We start from the raw sequence: 22470 nt of genomic DNA on the forward strand, positions 1-22470 counted from the left end.
TCTGCAAAAAAAAAAAAAAAGTCACGTTACAATGCATTTTTAGCTTATTTTTGTTGATATCACATTGAAATTCTTTCATATGTTTAATGCTAGAGCTGTATTAGATTATCAAACTTGCCTAATGTTGCCCCATACAATAATGGTGTGTGAGGGGGGGGGGAGAAGGCATGTTTTGCAATCAGTCAAAATGTTTTGAAAACTGTAAAGAAATCACTAAACAAGGGTAATTTGTGATTAAAAAAAATACAGTGTTAGCAGCAAGTTGTCAATGATTTCAATTAGTGACTATAATCATGGTTTAAATATAAATAATTCTAGTGTTTTTTTTTAAATCAGTACAGCCTTTTCTTATTTTTGTCCATGTGATTTATTCTCACTTCACCAATCTTACCTATTAGAAGTTAGGGTTTGTAGAAGAAATCAGTGTTTTTTATTGGTGGAAGTCTTTTTCAGTTTTAGAGTTGCAAAAATCACAGCTGCCATAAGATTTAAAAAAAAAAAGTGTTTCTGTTGCGAAGTACAGGTTTCCCCCTTCATAAAGTTTCTTTTTTTCATCATATGTCTGTAGAATTGCTCACCATTCACTTTTTTCATAAATTAAATTCTTCCACTCAGAAATAATTCAGTTTGCTTTCAAATTCACAGGAAATTTTTTTAAATTTAAATCTCACTGCTTTACGCTTTTAAGTTTGGAAGTGTTGACAACACTTACTTTTGGAAACTTTCCCTCCTCCAATTCTAAGTGATCAGTGCCATCTCTTCAATTTTTGTTTGCAGAACCTTACAGAAGCATGAATAATTAAACTTTTAATGTACTACTACAGCGGTCGCAACACGGGTCGATCTCAAGCCCATTTTCAGTTGGTCATGACACTGATTTGGATTTTGCTTTCACTCAGAGTACCATTCAAAAATACTATTTTCTGGAACAAAATTAAGTTTAATCGAGGCGTTGAAGTTACAGTTAAAAGGTCTAAAACAGCATGAGTCGATCTTTTTTTTCTCTGCCTCTGCAGCTCTAGGTTTAATCAAAATCACTGGTTATTTGAAAAATTTAAACTTTTTTCCTCACTGGAATTTTTACACTCATTATTCTACCAATTTTGAAACAAGCAATATAGTTGTCTGAAAATATTTTGATGTGAGTTAAGTGTTCACATAACATTATTTTAGCAATTTAAAGAAACTATTTAATAAATGTTAAAGTCCGTTTTGATAAGAGTTCACCTAAAATTTATAGTCAGCGCAGTCTCAACCGAACCGTGTGTGCAACACGACCGTTTAATCTACTGTGTATATTTCACTTCTCTCCTCCCAACCAGTAGATCTTTGTGTTAACCTACTTAGAAAGTCGATCGTCAGTAAATTTAGGTTGCCGACAGCTGTACTACTGAGTATGGTTATTGCTTCAGTTCAATATTTTTGTTTTGAACTTGAGCATTAGTCTGGCTAAGAACAAAGAATAAAATTTTAGTTTACTGTAGAGTTATTAGTGAACTCTAAACAGTTTCATCCATTTTTTTTCTTAGCATTGGCGTTTGGACCTGTGACTCAGCAAGAGTTTTTGTCAAAAATGGACATTAAATCCAAATTTGAGGTAAGTGCTCTCTGCTTGGCAATGTAAGATCAGGAATGGAAGTCATGCAGCATTGAAAATCATAGAATTGTTTGATGTTTTATGTTAATGATATTTAATGATCCTAATTGAAGACACAACATTCAAATTTATTTTGGTTAATAAGCATTTAAATATCTCTTGCTATACGACCATTGAAATAGTCAATTGCTTCCTGTGAAATACTCTGCCCAGCCATGTAAATTTTCAAGATCCCCTTTGTAGTCAATGATGCTGCAGATCTGTTTCATTGGAGAAAAATGAACCAGAATGGTTCTATGGGAGGCTTTGAAAAACAAAATTAGGGATACAAAATTTTTAACTCATCAGAGCTTAATTCGATAATGTTTATTGGTAGCGATTTTGGACAGAGCACATTTCCAAGAAGAGCTAAAAAGCAAGCATGGGCTTTGGTGTAAAAAAAAAAAAGGCGAACAGCGTGAAAAACAAAAGGGAAAGGGTTTTGAGGGAAAATTGATCAAATGAAGAATTTTTTTTATTGCTTTGAAAAATTAAATAACTTTTCCTGTGCATTTTCCGCCAATTATCTCTTTATAGTAAATAAAAATAAGGTTTCAAAGAAATTCTGGAAAGAAGTGTGTGGTGGGCCTGCATCCAGGAGACGCCATAGCACCTACAACCTTGAAATTTTGTTCAAAATTACTTCGAGCCCCGGGGGTATGCACCTGGGGTTTTGTTATTTAAAATTTGAATTAGTTTTTTTTAATTAATTTTTTTGCTCAAATTTTGCGTATATTTCCTATTATTGCCTATTAAAGGGGTGAAAAATTACTTGCACATATTTATATTATATATCGTTGGAAAGGGTAGCCTTTTCCGCGTTCTACGCAATGTGTTTCAATGCTCTAACTTAAAGATGACAGGTGTTATTTGCGTTTTTATCTCGAACTTTATTAGGCTTAGCTAAAATTTGGGGAAAAAGTTACAAGCCGTTAAGAATCAAGTTAGAATAATCTCATCTCCATTGAAACAATTGATGTTTTATTTGGCGTTGCCATAGTTAGGTCTTTTCAATTTGCATGTTTCTTCTTTCTTATTCAAACTTTAAGGGTTTCGATTTTAACGGAAAATCTTAGGCTCAACTCAATTCAAGCCCCGAGCTAAAGAGCAAAATATACTACTAGAGACCACAAATATGAAAGCGACTTTTTAAAGGTACAAAACTGCAGTTTTGTAATGCTCAGGAGCCCCTTAGCCCTTACGGCTCTCAAGTTGGTACAAGTTATTTTGAAACCCGAGGAAGGGGTGCTTTTTGATTCAAAAGGGAGCTAACTCATAATGCGTTTTTATGTTTCTTTTTAATTGACGATTTAAATCTTTGTGAATCAAATAAGATTGCGCAGCAATTTTTGGGGGTTGGTGAGCATTAGCGAGCAGGAGGCCGAGCCCCCTAGTTTGTTAAAAAAAAATAAAATTAGTGGTGTGATTATACACTGATGCATATTTGTGCACCTTTTTACCTCAAGGTCAAAGTATTGAATCTTAAGTTATTAACCACAGGATGAAATTCCTAAGCTTCTGTGTCTGTAAAGTTGTTTATTTTAAGTAACTTCAATTTTTCTGCCACTCGCTCCATTCTACGTAAAATAAACAACCCTAGATGCAATGAGGAAGTCCCCATTAACGACTTCGCTCCTTTTCTTTTACTTAGAGCCGCTATATAGATAGGCCGACGCATCAGCTTAAGTTTAGCCATTTTTTATCGGTTTTTATTGTTGCTTAGCTAGGGTTACCACTGTAAAGTTTTGTGTTTTGCCAAATTTACCAATAAATAATATTTTATTTAATAAACAATTCACATGCAGTGAACAATCACTAAACGTGATAACTTGCCAGAGAAGACAATGACTCAAACACGCACTCCGATCTAAAATGGCTGATTTTAAGCTGATGCGTCGGCTCGTTGACACCAAAATTGAATCGGCACCTATACCTGTTAGGGGCAACATATGGACCAAATTTTGTTTGATTCCGCCAGTTACTTGCTGAGAAATAGCAGGCAAGCATAACTCAAAAAATGTCCCACTGCTCCTTCCCCTTGAAGGAAGTCACACCAAAAACCAATGGGTGCAAGTTCACGTAGGGGCACATATGTGTACCAAATTTAGTTTGATTTCATGCAGTTGTTTTTGCTGTAGAGCGGCCACAAAAAACTGGTCACACACATACGTGACACACACACACAGACACACATTTTCCAAAAATGGTCGAAATGGACTCAGCACACCTCAAAACGTGCGAATCCGTCAAAATTCGAAAATTTGCACAAATCCAATACTTTCTTCCATATATTAGATATAGAAGAAAGTAAAAAGTTAAATTGCAATAGACTTCCATATCCGTATTTCGCGTGATTTTAATTGTTGGAAAATGACCAGAAAATCGCGATGATTTAAACTTTTTAACTGTTGCCATCTTGTGTTTGTTAACAAATAAATGTTTGTAATTATTTTAAGCAAGGCTTTTAAAATTTTCAATTTTCATTCTTTGCTTTGTTTTTTGAGATAAATCGGGAATTGGGATGATCGTCAAGTTTTGGCGCGTGTAATTTTGCTTTTCGTTGGGAATATTGCTTCCTCGTCAAGCATGGGGAAAGATCAATCAGAATTATAAGAAAGATATAGAAGAAAGTTTTGTTATGGCCACAACATACTATTTAATAGTTAAAATGCTGTATTTCTTCATTAAAACCTAAGCTCTTGATTAGAGAATAGTTCAATATGACTGGTTGTTAAAAGGTTTTAATTTGTTTTACATAAATATTTCTATTTACATAAGTAAAACTGCATTACTTCTATACGTTCACTATTACTTGTTATTCTCGCAGCAACAATCACATTGCTTGAAAATTCAGTTCAAAATTATTTTCAAGTAAACTTTTTAGTTTTATCAGTATTAGATAGGTCTTTAAGAGTGGTTTTAATAATTTCTTAGAATTCTTATGTTAACTGATTACTGGAAGTAAAGTATTTGTTTAAGTTTCCTATAATATTTTTTTGTAGATAATTTAATATACTATTTTACTAAAAGAAAGTTTTTTTTCCTCAAAATACGAGGCGTATCCGGAAAGTAAGTATCGTTTTGAAAAAAAAAGCTATAAAAATTTTTTTTTAAAGATTATTTAATGTTTACATGAAAGATCATACCTTAAATTATTTTTCAACATAGTTTCCACCATTGTTGAGGCACTTGTCGTAGCGGCTCACCAGCTTATTTATACCTGCCTCAAAGAAACTTGCCGCCAATGAAGAGAGCCATAAATTTACAGCGTTTTTTGCGTCATCATCACAAGCAAAGCGCCTACCTCCAAGTTCTCGTTTCATGTGCAGGAACAAGTAGAAATCAGACGGTGCCAAGTCTGGGCTGTACGGCGGGTGATTAAACTGCTCCCAACCGAACTGTTCAATTAGTCTTTGAGTGTCACGAGCAGTATGGGGCCGAGCATTGTCATGCAGCAACACATTTCCTTCACTGAGCATTCATCTACGTTTGCATTCAAAAACCGGATCACAGAACGAGTTTCAGAGTCGGCAGGATCATCGATTTTTTTAAACATTATATATGTTAAAGCGCCACCTATGTTTAGTTAAAAACCTCTGGCTGCAACCAATTCAGGGAGTTTAAGGTCAGAGCGGCAGAAAGAATGCTGCTCTCAAGTGTATGAAATTAATCATAATAAAAGTTATACAGTCCACTTTTGTTGTAGTTCAATGGTTGTGTTGCGTTGCAGAGTAGAGCCAACCGCAAGAAACCAGCTAATAGAAAAAGATAATCTTACCTAGAGGTAAGAACATGGTCCGTCGAGCCGGATATTAAAAGAATGGCTCGTGAAGAAAATGTAACGCAAGTTGAAGACGCATGGAGTGAAATAACGCATTACGATTCGAATCCTGTACATGAAAGGAGGTGAGTAGCAATTTCAAGTTTGAAATTAGTGACTGCTAAATAACCAGAAAATGTCTAAAGACGCGAAGGAAAATGAAATTGAGTTGACACGCGTGAAAGCAAAACGTTCTATCGTAAGAAGAGCAGTGACAAATTACGTAAAGAAAATTGAAGGCAATCTAAAAGAACAAGACGTTAACTTTGAGGAAATATCTGAAAATTTAGAACTGTTAAAGCAAAAAGAGGCTGAATTGAAAGATATTGACTATAAGGTTGAAGCGCTGATTGAAAATCTTGAAGAATTAGATAGCGAGTTAGAAAGTGTTTTTGCGTATAACGAAAAAGTAATACTAATTAAATTTCGTGCTGAGAAAAAACTGAACGAGCAGAAGAAACCAGAGTTAAACGTCTCCAGTTTAAATAGCGCAGATAAAACAAATTACGGAAGTGAAACAATAAAGCTGCCGAAACTTTCCTTGCCCAATTTCAGTGGCAATATTATCGACTGGCTAACATTTAAAGATCTTTTTAATGCAAAAGTAACAAAAAATGAATCTCTATCTGATGCACAAAAGCTTCAATATTTAAAAACCTCGTTAAAAGGTGATGCTGCAAAAGTTGTAAATTCTATTCCAATATCTGATAGTAATTTTAAAATTACGTATAATTTGTTAGATTAACGATACTCAAATACAAGAGAGCAAACTTTTGCTCACATTAAACGTTTTTTGGATCATCAAAGCATTCAAAATGAATCCGCTTCTGCTTTGTTGACTTTAGTAGATAATGTCAATGAAATAATTCGTTCATTAGAAACGCTGGGTCAATCGTTTGATAAATTTGGGGATACCTTAATGTTGTATTTAATATTACAAAAATTAGATACTTCCACTAAATTATGGTGGGAACGCCAGTCAAAGAATTCTGAAATTCCGAAACTTAGGGATTTAATAGAGTTTCTAAAAAGTTACGCTAGAACAATTCAAAACAGTAAGGGTTTAGTCGGTAAAGTTCAAAAGCCCACACTTTCTAAAGTTAACGCTGTGGTTGTGGTTTCTGTATGTTCATATTGTAAAGATAATCATTACTTATCAAAGTGTGTAAAATTTCGCAGTCTATCCGTATCGCAAAGATTTTATTTCGTAAAACAAAATAAACTGTGTTTTAATTGCCTCTCTAATGTGCATCTAATTAGAAAATGTAAAAGCGGTAATACTTGTTTCAAATGTGGGAAGAGGCACCACAGTATGTTACATCAAGAAAATGAAAATAGGTCGATACCTAGCTTTCCTTCTGTAAGTGCTAAAGAATTTATTCCTTGTTCAGTAGAAACGAGTTTAGATTTAAATCGCAAAAATTAAGTTACGTCTATAGTATGTGCAAATAATTCATTTGGTAATCAATTGGGAACTAGTATGAATAGTAGCAATTCATCTGTTCTTTTATGCACTGCTGTAATTAAGATTAGAAATTCTAAAAATGAGTGGATAAGTTGTAAATGTTTGCTGGATACGGGATCAGAAAAAAAATTTCATTAGGAAAGAATGTGCCAAGCAATTGGGATTGAAAATTAACCCTGCTCAAATTTCAGTTTCCTGTTTAGGAAGTTATAATACGCTAAGCAATGGAGCAGTCGAGTTAGTATTTTCCTCTCATTTTGACACTGAATTTAAGATAGTAACCTCCGCTTACGTCATTGATAAAATTTGTGGAGAATTGCCCAATTCAACTACGCCTGTGAAATGTTTTAATGAGTATAAGGATTTATTGTTAGCAGATCCCTCTTATTTTAAGAAAGAAAGCATAGACATTCTATTTGGGGTAAATGTATTTTTTTCGCTTGTAAAACGGGGTGAAAATCTTCCGTTCGCAGTATGTTCTAGATTAGGGTGGATAATCGCAGGAGCCACAACGCTCAGCTGTTGTGACTTAGAATCTAGGTCTGTTAATAGTTTAAGTGTTACAACAGATGAGCTAGTTAAGTCGTTTTGGGAATTAGAACAAATTCCGTTAACACAATCGCTTACAAGTGAAGAAAGGCTTTGTGAAACGCATTTCTTAGAAAATTATACGCGCAATGAAGAAGGAAGGTATTCTGTTAGACTTCCGTTTAAACCTAATAGAAAACTGTTAGGTAACTCCAAGGCCACTGCATTTAAAATGTTTCATAGTTAGAAAAAAGACTTCTAAAAATGCCTGACATTTATTTGCAATACAAAAAGTTCATGACAGAGTATCTCGATCTTGGGCATATGGAAATCGACAATACGGTATGCAAAGAAAATGCTCATTATTGTATTCCAGACCATCATGTAATTAATGAGTCTAGTTCCACCACAAAATTAAGAGTTGTTTTTAATGCTAGTGCAAAAACTACATCTGGTGTATCATTAAATGATACGCTTATGAATGGTCCAAAGGTGCAGAACGATCTTTTCGCTATTTTATTGAGGTTTAGATGTCATAACATTGCAATTACAAGTGATTTACAAAAAAATGTATCGCCAGATAGAGATTCATGATGCAGATAGAGATTTTCTAAAAATTCTGTAGAGGGATGACTCCACTAAACCAATTTTGACTTATAGGTTGTGTACTGTCACGTATCGTACCGCATCTGCTAGCTATTTAGCTACGCGAGTACTTAAACAGCTGGCAATTGATGAGGCAGCGAGATTTTCAAAGGCAGTTGATCTAATCATGCATAATTTTTACGTTGATGACTGCCTGTTTGGCGCTAAAACGCAAGAGGAGGTGATTGATCTTATCCATGAACTGAATGATCTCCTTAGAAGAAGACAATTTAAATTGCACAAGGGGTGTACCAACAATTCGTTTGTGTTGGAAAGACTACGCAAATCAGAGGGCTTGTCCGCAGGTTCTTCTAGTACCGCTGACTCTAAATTTATTAAAGTATTGGGATTGAGATGGAACCCAACGCTCGACGACTTTATGTATAACATTCATTTTTCGGATAAGCACAGAGCCTTCCCTACAAAAAGATCTATTTTGTCTAGTGTGTCAAGCATTTTCGACCCCCTTGGGTGGTTGTCGCCATTTATTATAACTGCAAAAATTTTGATTCAAGATTTGTGGAAATGTCAGTTATCGTGGGATGATCCTGTGCCTCCGGGGCTTAAGGAGCAATGGATTAACTATAGCAACGATATTTCTCAACTTGAACCTGTAACTGTGCCTCCAAGAGTTCTTTTGCACGAAGCGTCTAATATTGAACTGTATTGTTTTTGTGATGCCTCTGAGAAGGCATACGCTGCAGTAATTTACTTAAAATCTTCTGATACGTCCAGTCATCAAGTTAGCCTGTTGACATCGAAGACTCGTGTTTCACCATTGAAAACAATATCGATTCCGCGCCTTGAACTTTGCTCAGCTGTGTTGTTAGTGCATTTACTACAAATCGTTCTTTCGTCATTACATATTCAAATTGATGCAATACACGCCTTCACAGATTCCACAATCGTTTTATCATGGTTAAGATATGAGCCGTCACGTTGGCAAATATTTGTTGCTAACTGGGTTTCTGAAATACAAGGGATCCTTCCTATTCAACACTGGCGCTGGATTCCTTCAGACCAAAATCCAGCAGACTGTGCAAGTAGAGGACTTTTACCCTCTGAACTGCTTAAGTTTGAATTATGGTGGTCTGGTCCTCATTGGCTTAGACACGAGGAAATTCCACATGTAGAAGTACCATTGTCAACGGACGCTCTAAAAGAAGAGCGAAAAAAGGCTTCGTGTTTATATGGAACATCGTCTGTTGATTTTCCAATAATTGTTAAAGTTTCATCATATGTTAAATTACGCCGCATGATAGCATGGTGCCTACGTTTCATTAAAAATGCTCGATATCCCAAAAATCGAAACATTGGCTATCTGACTAGTGATGAAATGAAAGCCGCTAGAAATATTTTGGTGAAGATAGTTCAAAAGCAAGAGTTTTCCACCGAGTATCTTCATTTGGAAAATAAAAAACCACTTCCTGCCAATAGTAAATTACTTTCCTTAAAGCCATTTATAAATGAAGATGGTGTAATACGTGTTGGTGGTAGACTGGATAATGCTCCTTTTTCAAATGAAAGAAAACATCCCATTCTCCTGCCAAAGAATCACCACTTAACTACCATTATCATTCGCTCTTATCATGAAACATATTTACATGCGGGTACTATTCTTTTGTTATCTGTTATACGTAAGGAGTTTTGGATAATTAACGCTAAGTCGGCCATTAAAAAGGAAATTTGGAAATGTATTAAGTGTTTCAAACTCAAGGGAAAAACAGCAACCCAGGTGATGGCTGATTTGCCGCGTGCTAGAGTAATGCCATCACGAGTGTTTTCAAAAACCGGTCTAGACTTTGCAGGACCCTTTCTAGTAAAACTGCGATCTGGCTGCGGGGTTAGAACCTTAAAAGTTTACATTTGTATTTTTGTGTGTTTAGCTGTAAAGGCTGTGCACATTGAAATTGTTGGCAATTTATCTGCAGACTGTTTTATAGCTGCACTAAAACGATTTGTGGCGAGACCAGGAAAACCAAGTGAGGTATTTTCGGATTGTGGGTCAAATTTTGTAGCTACAAATAAAGAATTGAATAGAGTTATTGCACGTCTCCAGAAGGAAGAACCCGTTCATAATTATTTCGCCAACGAGGGAATTAAATGGAACTTTAATCCGCCTTCCGTTCCTCATTTTGGAGGAATTTGGGAGGCAGCTGTCAAATCCGCTAAATCTCACCTAAAACGTACAATAGCAGACCAAAAATTGACTTTGGAAGAATTTTCAACGCTAACGACACAAATTGAATCTTGTTTAAATTCCCGACCGTTGAGCCCTTTGTCAGAGGATCCATCCGAAATGTCTGCTCTCACTCCTGGGCATTTCTTGGTTGGTACATCGCTTTCTTCAATACCAGAAGAAAATCTTCTCAACGAAAAAATTCCCCCTTCTTATCGCTGGAAATTAACTCAACAGATTTTTCAGAGTTTCTGGAAACGATGGTTACATGAATATGTTTCCGCGTTGCAACAGCGATTTAAATGGGTACGAGAACAATCAAATATTAAAGTAAATGATTTAGTTTTAATTAAAGAGGACAACGTTCCTCCTCTAAGGTGGAGGTTAGGTAGAGTAATGGAAGTTTTCCCTGGTTCGGATCAGAATGTGCGAGTTGTTAACATAAAGACCGATACTGGATTTTTTTTGCCGACCAATTCATAAAGTAGCAGTTTTGCCTAATATGGAGTGATGAACTTTAGGTGACTGTTACTAATGGATTGGTAAATAATTATGTTTTGTAAAAAGACTTCTTTACATCTGTTTTATTCTTCTACAAACTTTAATAATGTGTATTTCATATTTGTTGCCAGTAATGTATACTTGATAGTAGTTAGTTCTCAATTGTATTTTTTCTATAGTTTATCATATAATTTTTAAAACCATGTATGTTTCAACGTGGCTCGGTATGTTAAAGCACCACCTATGTTTAGTTAAAAACCTCTGGCTGCAACCAATTCAGGGAGTTTAAGGTCAGAGCGGCTGAAAGAATGCTGCTCTCAAGTGTATGAAATTAATCATAATAAAAGTTATACAGTCCACTTTTGTTGTAGTTCAATGGTTGTGTTGCGTTGCAGAGTAGAGCCAACCGCAAGAAACCAGCTAATAGAAAAAGATAATCTTACCTAGAGGTAAGAACAATATACGACCACGGTAAACGCAAAACACAAGACAAATCAACCGTAATGGCACGAGTTTGTAGCCGATGAACAGTGGAAACAAGTACGCATGCACTGAGCGCCAACAGCAGCGCTGCAGCGGCATTAGAACGAAACGGTACTTACTTTCCGGATACGCCTCGTACATTTTTAAGTTAACAGCTTAAAATGTTTTAAACACTGCATTTTATTCAATATGGAATGGTTTTCAGGTAATGTAAAGGAAAGAAACCATTATCATTGGTAACGTAAATCAGGGTAATTCAGTGAACTTAATCAAGGAAAAGTCAGGGAACTTTTTTTCTCATTTTCTGTCGCCACCCTGTCATACTTTGTTGAATTTAGAATACATTAAATAACGTAAAGTTGCATACCATACCATACCATATAATACAACATTTTATTTTTCGAAGGAAAAGTGCGGCTAAGTTCTAACCAACTCTTCTCTCTGGATTATTTTACATTTAACGAAGATAAACTTTTCAAAGAAATTAAAAATTGGTAATATATTTAGTAAAATATTAAGAAATGAATTTTGGTTAAATCAAATAGAACTTTTCCTTACGATAAAGATTAATTGATTACTAATGTTAACTGAAGTAAATGAAACATGGTAGTTCATTTCTCTAGAGGTGATTATTGCTGTATCAAATAAAAAAGGTATTGTCCAAGTGGTATCAATTAAGGAATTTTAAACGTCACAAATAGTGGGTATTAAATAATTGATGGCTAACATGTAATACATCAATTAAAAAGCATTTATGATACACAAAAGATGAGTATTTACAGTGCATAAAAATTGTCTTTTTAAAATATCTTTTTTATGCCATTTTGTAGGTGGGCAAGGTTTAAAATCAACATTCAAGATTTGTGGGTATTTAAAAATTAACATTACGTCTGTATTTGCCATTATATGTATATTAAGTTTCTCTCTTAAAAGTTTGAAAGCAACCAATTTTTTAGTTTCAAAGAATTGTTTTTGTTTTATAAGTACCTAGGTTGAACGTAATCAGTTTTCTGGACAAAAACACTAACTAAATATTTGTGTGAGATAACCTTGACATATACAGCTTCCAACTTTTTCCCTTTCAGAAAATGTTAGCCTCAACAGAGCAGCAATTGCATGGAGAGCTGATATCCAGCTATGACATGCTCCTTGGCCCTGAACACCTAGGAGAGAAGTTCAAATATTTATCCTTGTTTCCTTTAGACATGGCCGAAGAATTGAGAAGAGACCCGCCCAAAGGTTTCCAGTGAAGTTCCGTTTTTGATTCAAGTCTGGGTTTTGCAAAGTCATACAAGCTGCGAGTAGTAGGATATGTATGTAATCGTGTAAATGTTCAGTGAGAACTTTTGAAGAATTTATTTGCTTTTTCTAGTGAAAATATTTTTGTAACATAGTGTATATAAAAATCAGATTTCCTATGGTAACTGCTGCCTTCTTAAATTTTTCTCAATAGTAGTTTCCTAATTATTTAGATTTGTGTTAAACATTTTGTGTTCTTTACAAAGAGTACATACATCAAACTCCATTGTAGGAAGATAATTTACATAACTAGGACCATCTAAGTAATCAGTAGAGCCCAGTATATGCAAATGTAATTTTTTGTTTATTTTAACATTAATGCATGAAAACAACATTTTGAAACTAACTGCATATTACTGTGTTCTAAACTCACTTCTAGATTTTTTTTCATGAAGGAAAGAGTTAGAAAAAACTATTTTATTCTTTACAATGAATAAAAATCAGAGACTTGTGGGTTTTTCTCTGGTTGCCCAACTTTTTGTGCATACAATTAATGCATGTGCTATTTTTTGTGCATATTATCGTCAAAAATAAAACAATGCAAGAAATATTTTCAAAATTATAGCCTTAATCTATAGTTATAATAAATTAGTTTGTTACAAATTAGTACACACACATAGCTACATATTTGATAATTTATTTATTTCAGTAACAGTAGAATGCCGATTACCTGCCCTGCTGGGAGCAGCCCTAGTTCAAATAATTGGACGGCAATTTAAAAGTTTTTGACAAAACCAAAAAATTTTAATTTTGTATTTAACATAGAAAGTGTATTTTAAAATCAAATTTTAAAAATTTCAATTTACAATTTTTTATTTTACCCTATCCAGTGTAAGAGTGCTAGAACAGAGATGTTAATTTTTTTAAATCTTTTTTTGTCCTTTTTTAAATTTCATTCCAAGCTCTTATTTTGTGGTTACTGATCCCAACGTACAGTGATTGGAAGATTGTTCTCAATGTCACTTGCTAAATCCCCCCATCCCATCAGAAAAAAAAAGGAAAAAAAAATTCCTAAAGAGTTCTGATAATTAAGACAGTTAAGGTCTGGTTACTTGAAGTTCAGACTATTAGCTCTCGATTGTATGTTGAATAAAGAACAAAAGTAAAACATGTAGTTTGTTTGATCCAAGAAATTTTCACTAGTTAGTGATAAAATTACAAAAGCTAAATTTTAGGACATAATAAACATTTTGAATTGTTTCATATTATTTACACATGATAGATCGTTTGAAGATAGGCAGGTTTGATGCTTTTAATTTTTTTTTTTTTTTTTTTTACAAGTTGCTCTTTGGTATCCAAGCTCTAATTTAGTTTAGTAGAAATGCCAGGTACTCTTCATTTAGGAAGCTAAGCTCGATTAACTTGACTGTCTTGTGTCTTTATCAGCCAAATCACGGAACCAACTTGATCTTGGAACGCAATCATGCCTCCTGTGTCTTTAGTGCATATGAAAAGATATGATTGAAATCCTTTCATCAGCAGAAGAAGAAAAAGTTTTTGATTTCACTTCTTTTTCAAAGATTTTGAAGAAAACATTTTATGTCAATGCTTCTTTTACTTTTGACTTCAAAAGCTGCTTGATGGGAAGCTTGCCTGCCCTATAAATAGAAAAGATATATATTTCTTCCCAATTCTCCCTTTTCTAGTAAATAAATTAAACTGGAGGAAAACGACTAAAATACGTCGAAAATTAAACCTAGGAATTCTAACTTGATGTTACTCGAGAAAAAGTATGCATCATACTGGCTTTTTTAAAAATTCATCTTGTATGTTTAGGTTTAATGGGATACAATTTAAACTTCTAGTCTACCATTTTCTAAAGTCGTTTAAATTAAGAACTCTATTTTACTGAGAAAGAACTTCTATTTGATACAAGTTTTACAGTAATAATATGTCAATCAAAAAGTAAAGTAAAATAAAGACAAAAGAAATAACCTGTCTAGTGCCTGGATAAATTTTTCTGCCACGTTTTGCTGATGCGACTGCTGTAAAAAAATATATATGGTAGAATCCGTGTCAATTCAACAAGGGCTGTAACATGATGATCTCTGATTTTTTTTGAATTTAACATATGTTAAAATTCATAAAAAATTAAGAAATACGTTTTTTACTGCTTTGTCCAAAAAAATTCCAAGGCCGAGATACAGGCCACCAAAGATGGCGGTCCTGTCATGATTTCTCACTTGGGATTTTTGTCAAAACCTTTAAAGTACATTATCTCAGGAACAGTAGAAAATATTTTGCTGCAGTTTGTTTTATTTAAAATGATATTTTTTCTTATTTATAAACATATTCAACATTTTGAAACATGTGCTTTAGTTTTTGTTCCTCAGTCTTTTGGGAAAAAAAGGTTAAAAATAATGTTTTTGATTTTTCTCAAATATGTCACTTTCAAAAATGTTCATTTTTTTTACAGTTTATTAGTACCATTAAGTACTATGTTCCGTGAAAAGGAGAGCTTCCACTTTTTCGTTTAACAGATTTTAGAAGAATTTGAAAAAATGAGGGTCTTTTAGGAACTTTTTACGTAATTGCAGATCTGAAAATTCAAAAAATTTTTCGCAACAAGTGGCCAGAAAACGCTTTTAATTAAGTTATGTAGCGAAATTTTCATTTTTAGTCGTCATTTTATTCAGGATATGAAATTTAGTGAGAACAAGATGGCAATGCGCTTAACGATTCTTTCGGCGCTACGCTGAAAGGTTGCGTGGGAAAATACAGCGAATCGGCTGGAGATAGCTTTCTAGTTTTCATAAAAAAAAAATCTCCTGGATAAAGTAGAAACTAAAAATGAAAATTTCGCTATATAACTTAATTAGAAGTGTTTTCTGGCCACTTGTTGCGAATTCTTTTTTTTTTTGAATTTTCAGGTTTGCAATTACATAAACAGTTTCTTAAAAACCCTCATTTTTTTCAAATGCCTCTAAAATCTGTTAAACAAAAAAGTGGCAGCTTTCTTTTTCAGGGAACGTAGTGCTCAGTGATACTAATAAACTAAAAAAAATTAACAAGTTTTGAAATTAACATATTTGAGAAAAACCAAAAACATTATTTTAAATTTAGTTTTTTCAAAACACTGGAAAAAAACTAAAGCACATATTTCAAAATGTTGAATATGTTTTTAAATAAGAAAAAATATTCTTTCAAATAAAACAAACCGCAACAAAATATGTTCTACCGTTCCTGAGGTAATGTACTTTAAAGATTTTGACGAAAATCCCAAGTGAGAAATCATGACAGTACCGTCATCTTTGGCTTGTATCTCAGGACAGGAATTTTTTTGGGGGAAAAAAAAAAAGTAGTTCGAAATTTTTTATGAATTTTAGCATTTGTTAAATTCAAAAAACTCTGAGGCCATCATGTTGCAGCCCTATGCAACATATAGGAAATCAATTTATTCAATAACATTTGATAAAAGGGTAATGAATAAAATTCTTTTTTTTTTCAAACTAACCTTAATTTATAAATTTTAAAATGAAATCCCCAACATCATAAAGTTAAAACTGAATTTACTGACTTAATATTTGTTTTGTTTCAATTTTATCAAGTTTTGCAACAAACATAATATTTTTAATTATTTCTTTAAAACAAAAGCAAATCCTTGAAATACAGATGAAACTGAAGTAGTCAGAAAATAAAAATTGTTAGCTATGTTGCTGCTTTATCATAGAGATCTTGAATCACCAAGAAGGAAATATTTATCCATTACAAAGAATTGATTACGCTTTAAAAGGATAGATTACACATCTGAAATTAATCAGAATTTTCTTTAAAATGTCCTTTTTATAAATATGTAGTTTTGATGTCATGCCAAGTTTTTTTATTAAATTAATTTAATTATAGCTTTCTTTATTGAAAGCTTGACTATATTAACCATCTCGGACTTCAACCAAATTTATCAAACCATCTTAACTTTTAGGACATTTAAAAACAGAAAGGTACTGATCATGGGTGCAAGATCTTCCGTCTCAGGAAATATGCTTTAATATTACTGGACCGTTCCAGAACCACAAATTTACATAGACATTCTCTCGGTTTTCTGCCATGTGCTTGTTTTGTTTGCAACGTGCTTTTGGAGGAGTGGCTTTTCGGCTCGCGCCGTTTGACTTTTTTTAGGTATAATTTTATTATTTCCAACTCACTGCCTCATTTAGCCTTTTCTCATGCTATTTTCGATCATCCTTTCGTTTTTTTCATTTGTGGATTTTTTTTTTTTACAAACTTTACACGCATAAATAGTACGCTCTTAAAATGTCTTAAGAGTTGAATCTGCATCACCGATTGAGAGTGATTGCTGACAAGATGAAATATTTTCGCCACAGCAAAGGGCGTCCACATACCAGGTAAAACAGAAACTATCCAGGATTTTAATGAAAATGGGAATTTTGGAAATAATCGGGTGGGGGGGGGGGGGATTTCAAGCTGGTTGGAAACACCGATGGGCTAACCGTTCCTGCATTTTTAACAAAGACTTGAGGAATCACTAAATTCTAATGTCATTGAATCGAACACTCGCTAGAAGGGAAATATGGGTGGAGAGGGGGGAGAGAAAGGAAAGGAGAAAAATAACTGCAGCACGAGTTTGCGAAAAGACGCTGCTCTTGCAAAGAGGGTAATCTGTCGCAAATTAACCCACGATACTGAGGTCTTAAAACGTTGATATCTTGGACAATCTAAGGGGGGGGGGGGGTTACTCACGGGTTACAGTATAAAATATCGAAAAACTGAATTGAAAATATTTTTGAAGCTAGGAGTGGTTCGATATTTCTCCACTGCAAACTCTTAAAAATTTAAAAGTCAAAAAGTTATGAAAAGTGGGTTTTAAAAAAGAATCGAAGACTGGAATCTTAAAAACACTAATTTAGGCAATCTTTGGTGAATTTATGAGAGATGGTTTTGATTCTAACATGAAAATGTTTTGTAGCTGATGTATTAAAAACTGTTTGAGGCTATACTTAAATGACTTAAGTTAAAGGGCATTTGCTACCCTCTCCCGAAAAGTGTTTGTAATTGAAGTCTTAAATCTTTTAGGCTGTCTTTGGCAATGTCAGGAGGGAGGGAGGGAGGGGGCTCTCTTTAGGCGAAATTCCGAAACTGGAGTCTTAAAATAAGCGCAACTTTGGACCGTCTTGGTGTTCGGGATTCTCCTTTCCCAAAAAATATTGAAAGCTGAAGTATTCAGAACTCAGCTTTAGGTAATCTTTGGAAGACTTAAGAAGAGGGAATTCGAAGGCTTTCTCTCAATACGTTTTAGAATTTAAATTCTTAAATCTTCGGTGATGAAAAGGGGAAACCGCAAATTTAAGTAAAATTTAGTGAACTTAGAGGAAAGAGGTCGGGGGGGGGGGGGGGTGTCCCTCTCTCCGAAGTATTTGAAATGTTATTTTGGCTATTTTTGAGTGAGTTAAGAGTTAGGGAATTCAGGGGTCTTTCTCGAAACATTTTCGAAATTGAAGTCTTAAAACTTTGGGTTGTCTTTGGCGATGTGTGGAAGGGAGTTGCTCTCTGAATAGAAAAATAAATCTTAAACAAAAACTTACACTGCGTTTGGTAAACACCATGAGAGGGGGGGGGGGTATTCCGCACCCCAGCCCGAAATATTTTAGTTTCTAAAATTTTAAGAGCTTTGTTTTGGGCAATCTTTGGATGACTTAAGGGGAAGGGTGTAGGAAGATTTTTTCAAAAAGTTTCCAAAATTAAAGTATTAAAATATTTTTAGGCGGTCATAAGTCATGTTTATAGGTAAGAGGGGTACTATTCCTACAAAACAATTTAGAAACAGAAGCCTTTAAAATTGAAATTTAGGACATTTGTGGTGAACTCAGAGGAAGGGGTTCGGGAGTTCTCTTCCGAAAATTCTTTGATGCTGAAATATTTAAAACGCCCCTTTAGGCTATATTTGAGTGCCTTAAGAGGAATGTGATTCGGAAACCCTGCCTGGAGTTAGGATTCAGTTCCCCTATTTCTTTTTTTAATTAATGAATGTTGGAAAAGGTACCTTATTTAAAAAATATATCTACTTCACTGAAGCGATTTTTTATTGCTAATTTCACCACCTGCTATCTTATAAAAGAATTCTTTTTCAAATGAAGACTGTGGGGGAATGGTGACAGTTCATTATCATTAGTCGGCCTTATTCTTCCCCCACCTTTCCTTCTTTTCTAGTTTGTTGGCGCTACCTTGGGTAGACTTTCGAATCAGAACTGATTTATGATGCAAAAGTGAAAATCTTATGTCCTAAGCGATTTTATTGCCATAGGCGTCGGAACCGGGGGAGCTAGGGGAGCTTGAGCTCCCCCTGGAATATTTCAAACCGGCTCAGCTCCCCCGGAAAATTCTAGCATTGCAGCTTATTGCCGTACATAGATTTCCTCAAACCTGATTTCAAAAATGTGATCTGCCTTTTCTTGGAATTTCGGAATTTCCACCCAATAAGCAACAAAAGCAGGGGGCAGACGGAGTGGTCAGTGCACTTGAATTCACCTTCACCCTTTTTTTACTGTTAAAACATTTCTTGATTCCAGAAATGCGGAAAAGTGGTCTCTACCCCGCGGCCAGCGAAAATCAGTACCAGTACCAATATGGATTTGCTCCCCACCTTGAGCTCGTGTTTCGGCTTTCGAGAGCGGCATTGCAGTTCAGTTCATATTCTTATTAGTTTTGCATGCGGTTTTTTGTCCAATGCGGTGGCGAATCCAGAATTTTGTTCTGGGGGCGGCTGAGGTAGTTAAAATTCTTGCCAAGGTCTCCTTATCATTACCAAAGTTTATCGATGTAAACGAAAGTGTTCTGTATCATTATCTGCTATCTAGGGGTGTTAATGACTAATGAATCTTTCTGAGTTACATTTGAAATTATCTAAAATTTGGTATTCAGTGTTAAAATTCTAAATTTTAAATGTATATTCAAAGTTTTTTCATTCGTTTAGACATATTTGTTATGCAATTTGAAGGCAAAATTTTCAATTCTTATTAAGGATGCAAAACAATTACGCTGACAAGGTGATGTAAATGAAATAGAAGAAAGAAAAGCTGAAAGATGCTAAACAAATAGTGAAAAACAGCGAGAAAGTAGACAAAATTTTAAGAATTGATATTAAACACGAAAATTAAAGAGAGAGAAAAAGAAAAACAAGTAGCTATTCTATCTACACTTTTTTCTCCTTTCCTTCTTTCAGTGAGTAAATGTATAAATATTTGGAACAGGTAGGGAAAAAGTTCAGAAATTTGAAGCGAAATTTCGGAAAACTAACACTCCTGCATCCTGTTACTATCGCAAATTTGTGTATCAACCTTAAGAAAGAGCGAAAACAAATTAATTGATAAAGATAGAATGGATGTAGGAAATTATATATATATTTTTTAACATTAAGATGCATAGACAGAGGATGAAAGAATTTATTTCTGGTATGGGGGTGGCTGCAGCCTCATAGCCCCCCCCCCCCCTGAATTCGCCTTTAGTCCAATGATCACAAAAAGAGATAATAATGAACCAGTTTGGCATTTAAATATGAATAATATGGAAGTTGCTCCAGACATGACTGAAAAAAGGTTACTAAGATTGTTTGTACTTGTTCAAATAATGTTGAACTTGTTCAAATAATTTCAACTTTCCAAAAACTTACAGTGGCTCCCAAAAGTATTCGTACACTTACGATTTTCAATGAAATACGCCATTATCGATTCGTTAAAATTGATATTTTGGAACGGGTATTTAATTATAAGATCTATGATTTATTTTTTAACAAAACTACATGAAAATTGTTAATGACATAATAAAACTTGATTTTTAAGAAATCAATAATCAAAAAGTGCCAGAAACTTGATCTCACCAAAGTCTTCGTACATTTTAAAAAATGTCAAAAAACTAGTATATAATCTAACTTTTTACTAAGTTATTATTTAGTAGAATATCATGCAGTATCAGCAACAGCTTTTAAACATCTGGGAATAGATTTCATTGTTTTTTTTTCTTTCTTTCTTTCTTTCTTTCTTTTCTTTTCTTTTTCTTTTTTTGAACAATTTCTGAGTAAGTGTTCAGCCGCACTTCGAGTCTTACTGTTTCTAATTCGTTTTCCGTTTCAATAGTGTATTTTCGTAATATATCCACCAGATATCTCCAAATTTGTTCTATTAAGTTTAAATCTGGCGATTGAGGAGATATTTCTAAGCTTAATGACAATATTTGAGGCACCAAACGCAAACGTGTGCTTCTTATCGTTATCTTGATTTAAAAAAAAAACGAAGTTGTTTCCGATTGACAAATTTTGGGCTAATAATTTAAAATTGTTTTTAAAAATATTTCACTGAACAGCGTGATTCATCGAAAAATTTCAAACTTTCGAGTCCTGCACCCTCACACAAGAACACCTTCACTGTCCTGATTAGCTGATCCCAACTAAGTTCTTTAGATTTAATTTCTCATTTTTTTTTTCTATTTACAATTATGTAACAATTTAACCCAAAATGTTGAATTTATTTTTATTTTTAAGTAAGACGTTGTTCCAAAATGTTTTGAGCTTATTTATCATTGATTTTACGGCGGAAAACGTAAGCTTTCTGTTTTTCGCACGAACAAGAAAATTTCTGCAGGAAGAGGTCCCATTTAATCCAGGTAATCAGAGAACTTGGCGAATAATTTTAGGGGAAAATTAAACGAAAATGTTTCATTCAATTCTGCAGAAATTTTTTCATCACCCAAAGGTGTATTTTTCATCATTTCTTTTAACTGTAAATCTCCGATCACGCTTTGTTAACTTTGTATTTGACATTTTCTTACCTTGTTTTCGATCCGATTCTTGTCTTTAAAGCATTTTATCAAGCACTTCACAATAGAATGGTATAAATTAACTAATTTAGTGACATTTCAAACCAATTTACGGCTACTAAAAGAGAAAAAACATCAAATTTCGAATTGTGTTTTTGGTTTATGCGCATAGCTGCTATTTTAAAATAATAATCAGAATATTAGGGCATAAATAAACAAAAAATTAAAGCCAAATGACTTTACAGTGTGTCATCACAATGCAAAAATAATAATAAAAAAAAAACAACTTATGATAATTTTAATCATGAGTTTATTCGAAAATATTTCAGTGTGAGATGACTTTTGTGGCGTATTTTTTTCTCTGACCCTTCGTCTTTTGACAAATTTCAAAAATAAAATCTGGCAATATTTTGAGAAAAACTTCTGGGTTTTATTCAGAATGGCATAGGAATATTGTGAAAAAAAAAAGGACTTCATATTCGATTTCAGTTTCGCGTTATTTTGATTTTACTACAAAATTTCAAGGTGTACGAACATTTTTGGGAGCCACTGTATCTCATTTTAAGTTATCTGACCCCTCAGATTATACTTTAAGAAGTTATAGTTATTCTTGTTTTTTGAGCAATCACGATTGCTTATTGCTTTCATTTGACTGTTTGGATGTGCTATCATTTTATTTTCCCGCCAGCACCACCGTCGACCGGCCTCACGATGCTGCTCCTCTAGCGAAAACCATCTCCAGGTAGCGTCAATGTCCTACACTAACACGCATACGTACACGCACGTACAAACAAACACATACACACACACGCATACATACGGACATATATACACACACCTACACACAATTACCCACTTACTCATGCTGCACAGAGACACAAACACATATGCCTACACACACATACATATTCCCCCCTACCACAAACACTCATACACACAACTACCCACACACTCATGCCTACACACAGACACTAACACATATTCCTACACACACATACACATTCCCCCCCCCTACCACAAACACTCATACACACAACTACCCACACACTCATACCTGCACACAGACGCAAACACACACGCCTACATACACACACACACACACTCGTGATTGCGAAAAACATAATTTGAATTCCAGATGTCAAAATTCA

At 34.1% G+C, this 22470-nt stretch overlaps 2 protein-coding genes across 7 annotated transcripts in view; one reads left to right on the forward strand and one right to left on the reverse strand.

The window, feature by feature from the left end:
• LOC129224531 (protein arginine methyltransferase NDUFAF7, mitochondrial-like) overlaps positions 1-12919 on the forward strand; it is a 43294-nt gene extending 30375 nt beyond the window's left edge. Inside the window, exons 9-10 of the mRNA XM_054858998.1 lie at positions 1530-1597; positions 12343-12919. Of these exons, the coding sequence (XP_054714973.1) occupies positions 1530-1597; positions 12343-12507 (233 nt within the window). The 3' untranslated portion in view covers positions 12508-12919. The remainder of the gene's footprint in view (positions 1-1529; positions 1598-12342) is intronic.
• A 649-nt stretch (positions 12920-13568) lies between these two features.
• The window catches only part of LOC129224533 (Fanconi anemia group A protein homolog), a 97553-nt gene continuing 88651 nt past the window's right edge, over positions 13569-22470 (reverse strand). For 4 of the 6 annotated variants that reach the window (XM_054859005.1, XM_054859004.1, XM_054859003.1 and 1 more), the window contains 2 exons: positions 14492-14538; positions 13569-14149 (listed from right to left, as the gene is read on the reverse strand). In XM_054859005.1, the coding sequence (XP_054714980.1) occupies positions 14071-14149; positions 14492-14538 (126 nt within the window). In that variant the 3' untranslated portion in view covers positions 13569-14070. Of the gene's footprint in view, positions 14155-14491; positions 14542-22470 lie in introns of all 6 variants that reach the window. The other 2 variants (XM_054859002.1, XM_054859001.1) reach the window with 2 other exon arrangements.

Source organism: Uloborus diversus, chromosome 6 (genome assembly GCF_026930045.1).
Source record: "Uloborus diversus isolate 005 chromosome 6, Udiv.v.3.1, whole genome shotgun sequence".
In the NCBI taxonomy this organism is placed as follows: domain Eukaryota; kingdom Metazoa; phylum Arthropoda; class Arachnida; order Araneae; family Uloboridae; genus Uloborus; species Uloborus diversus.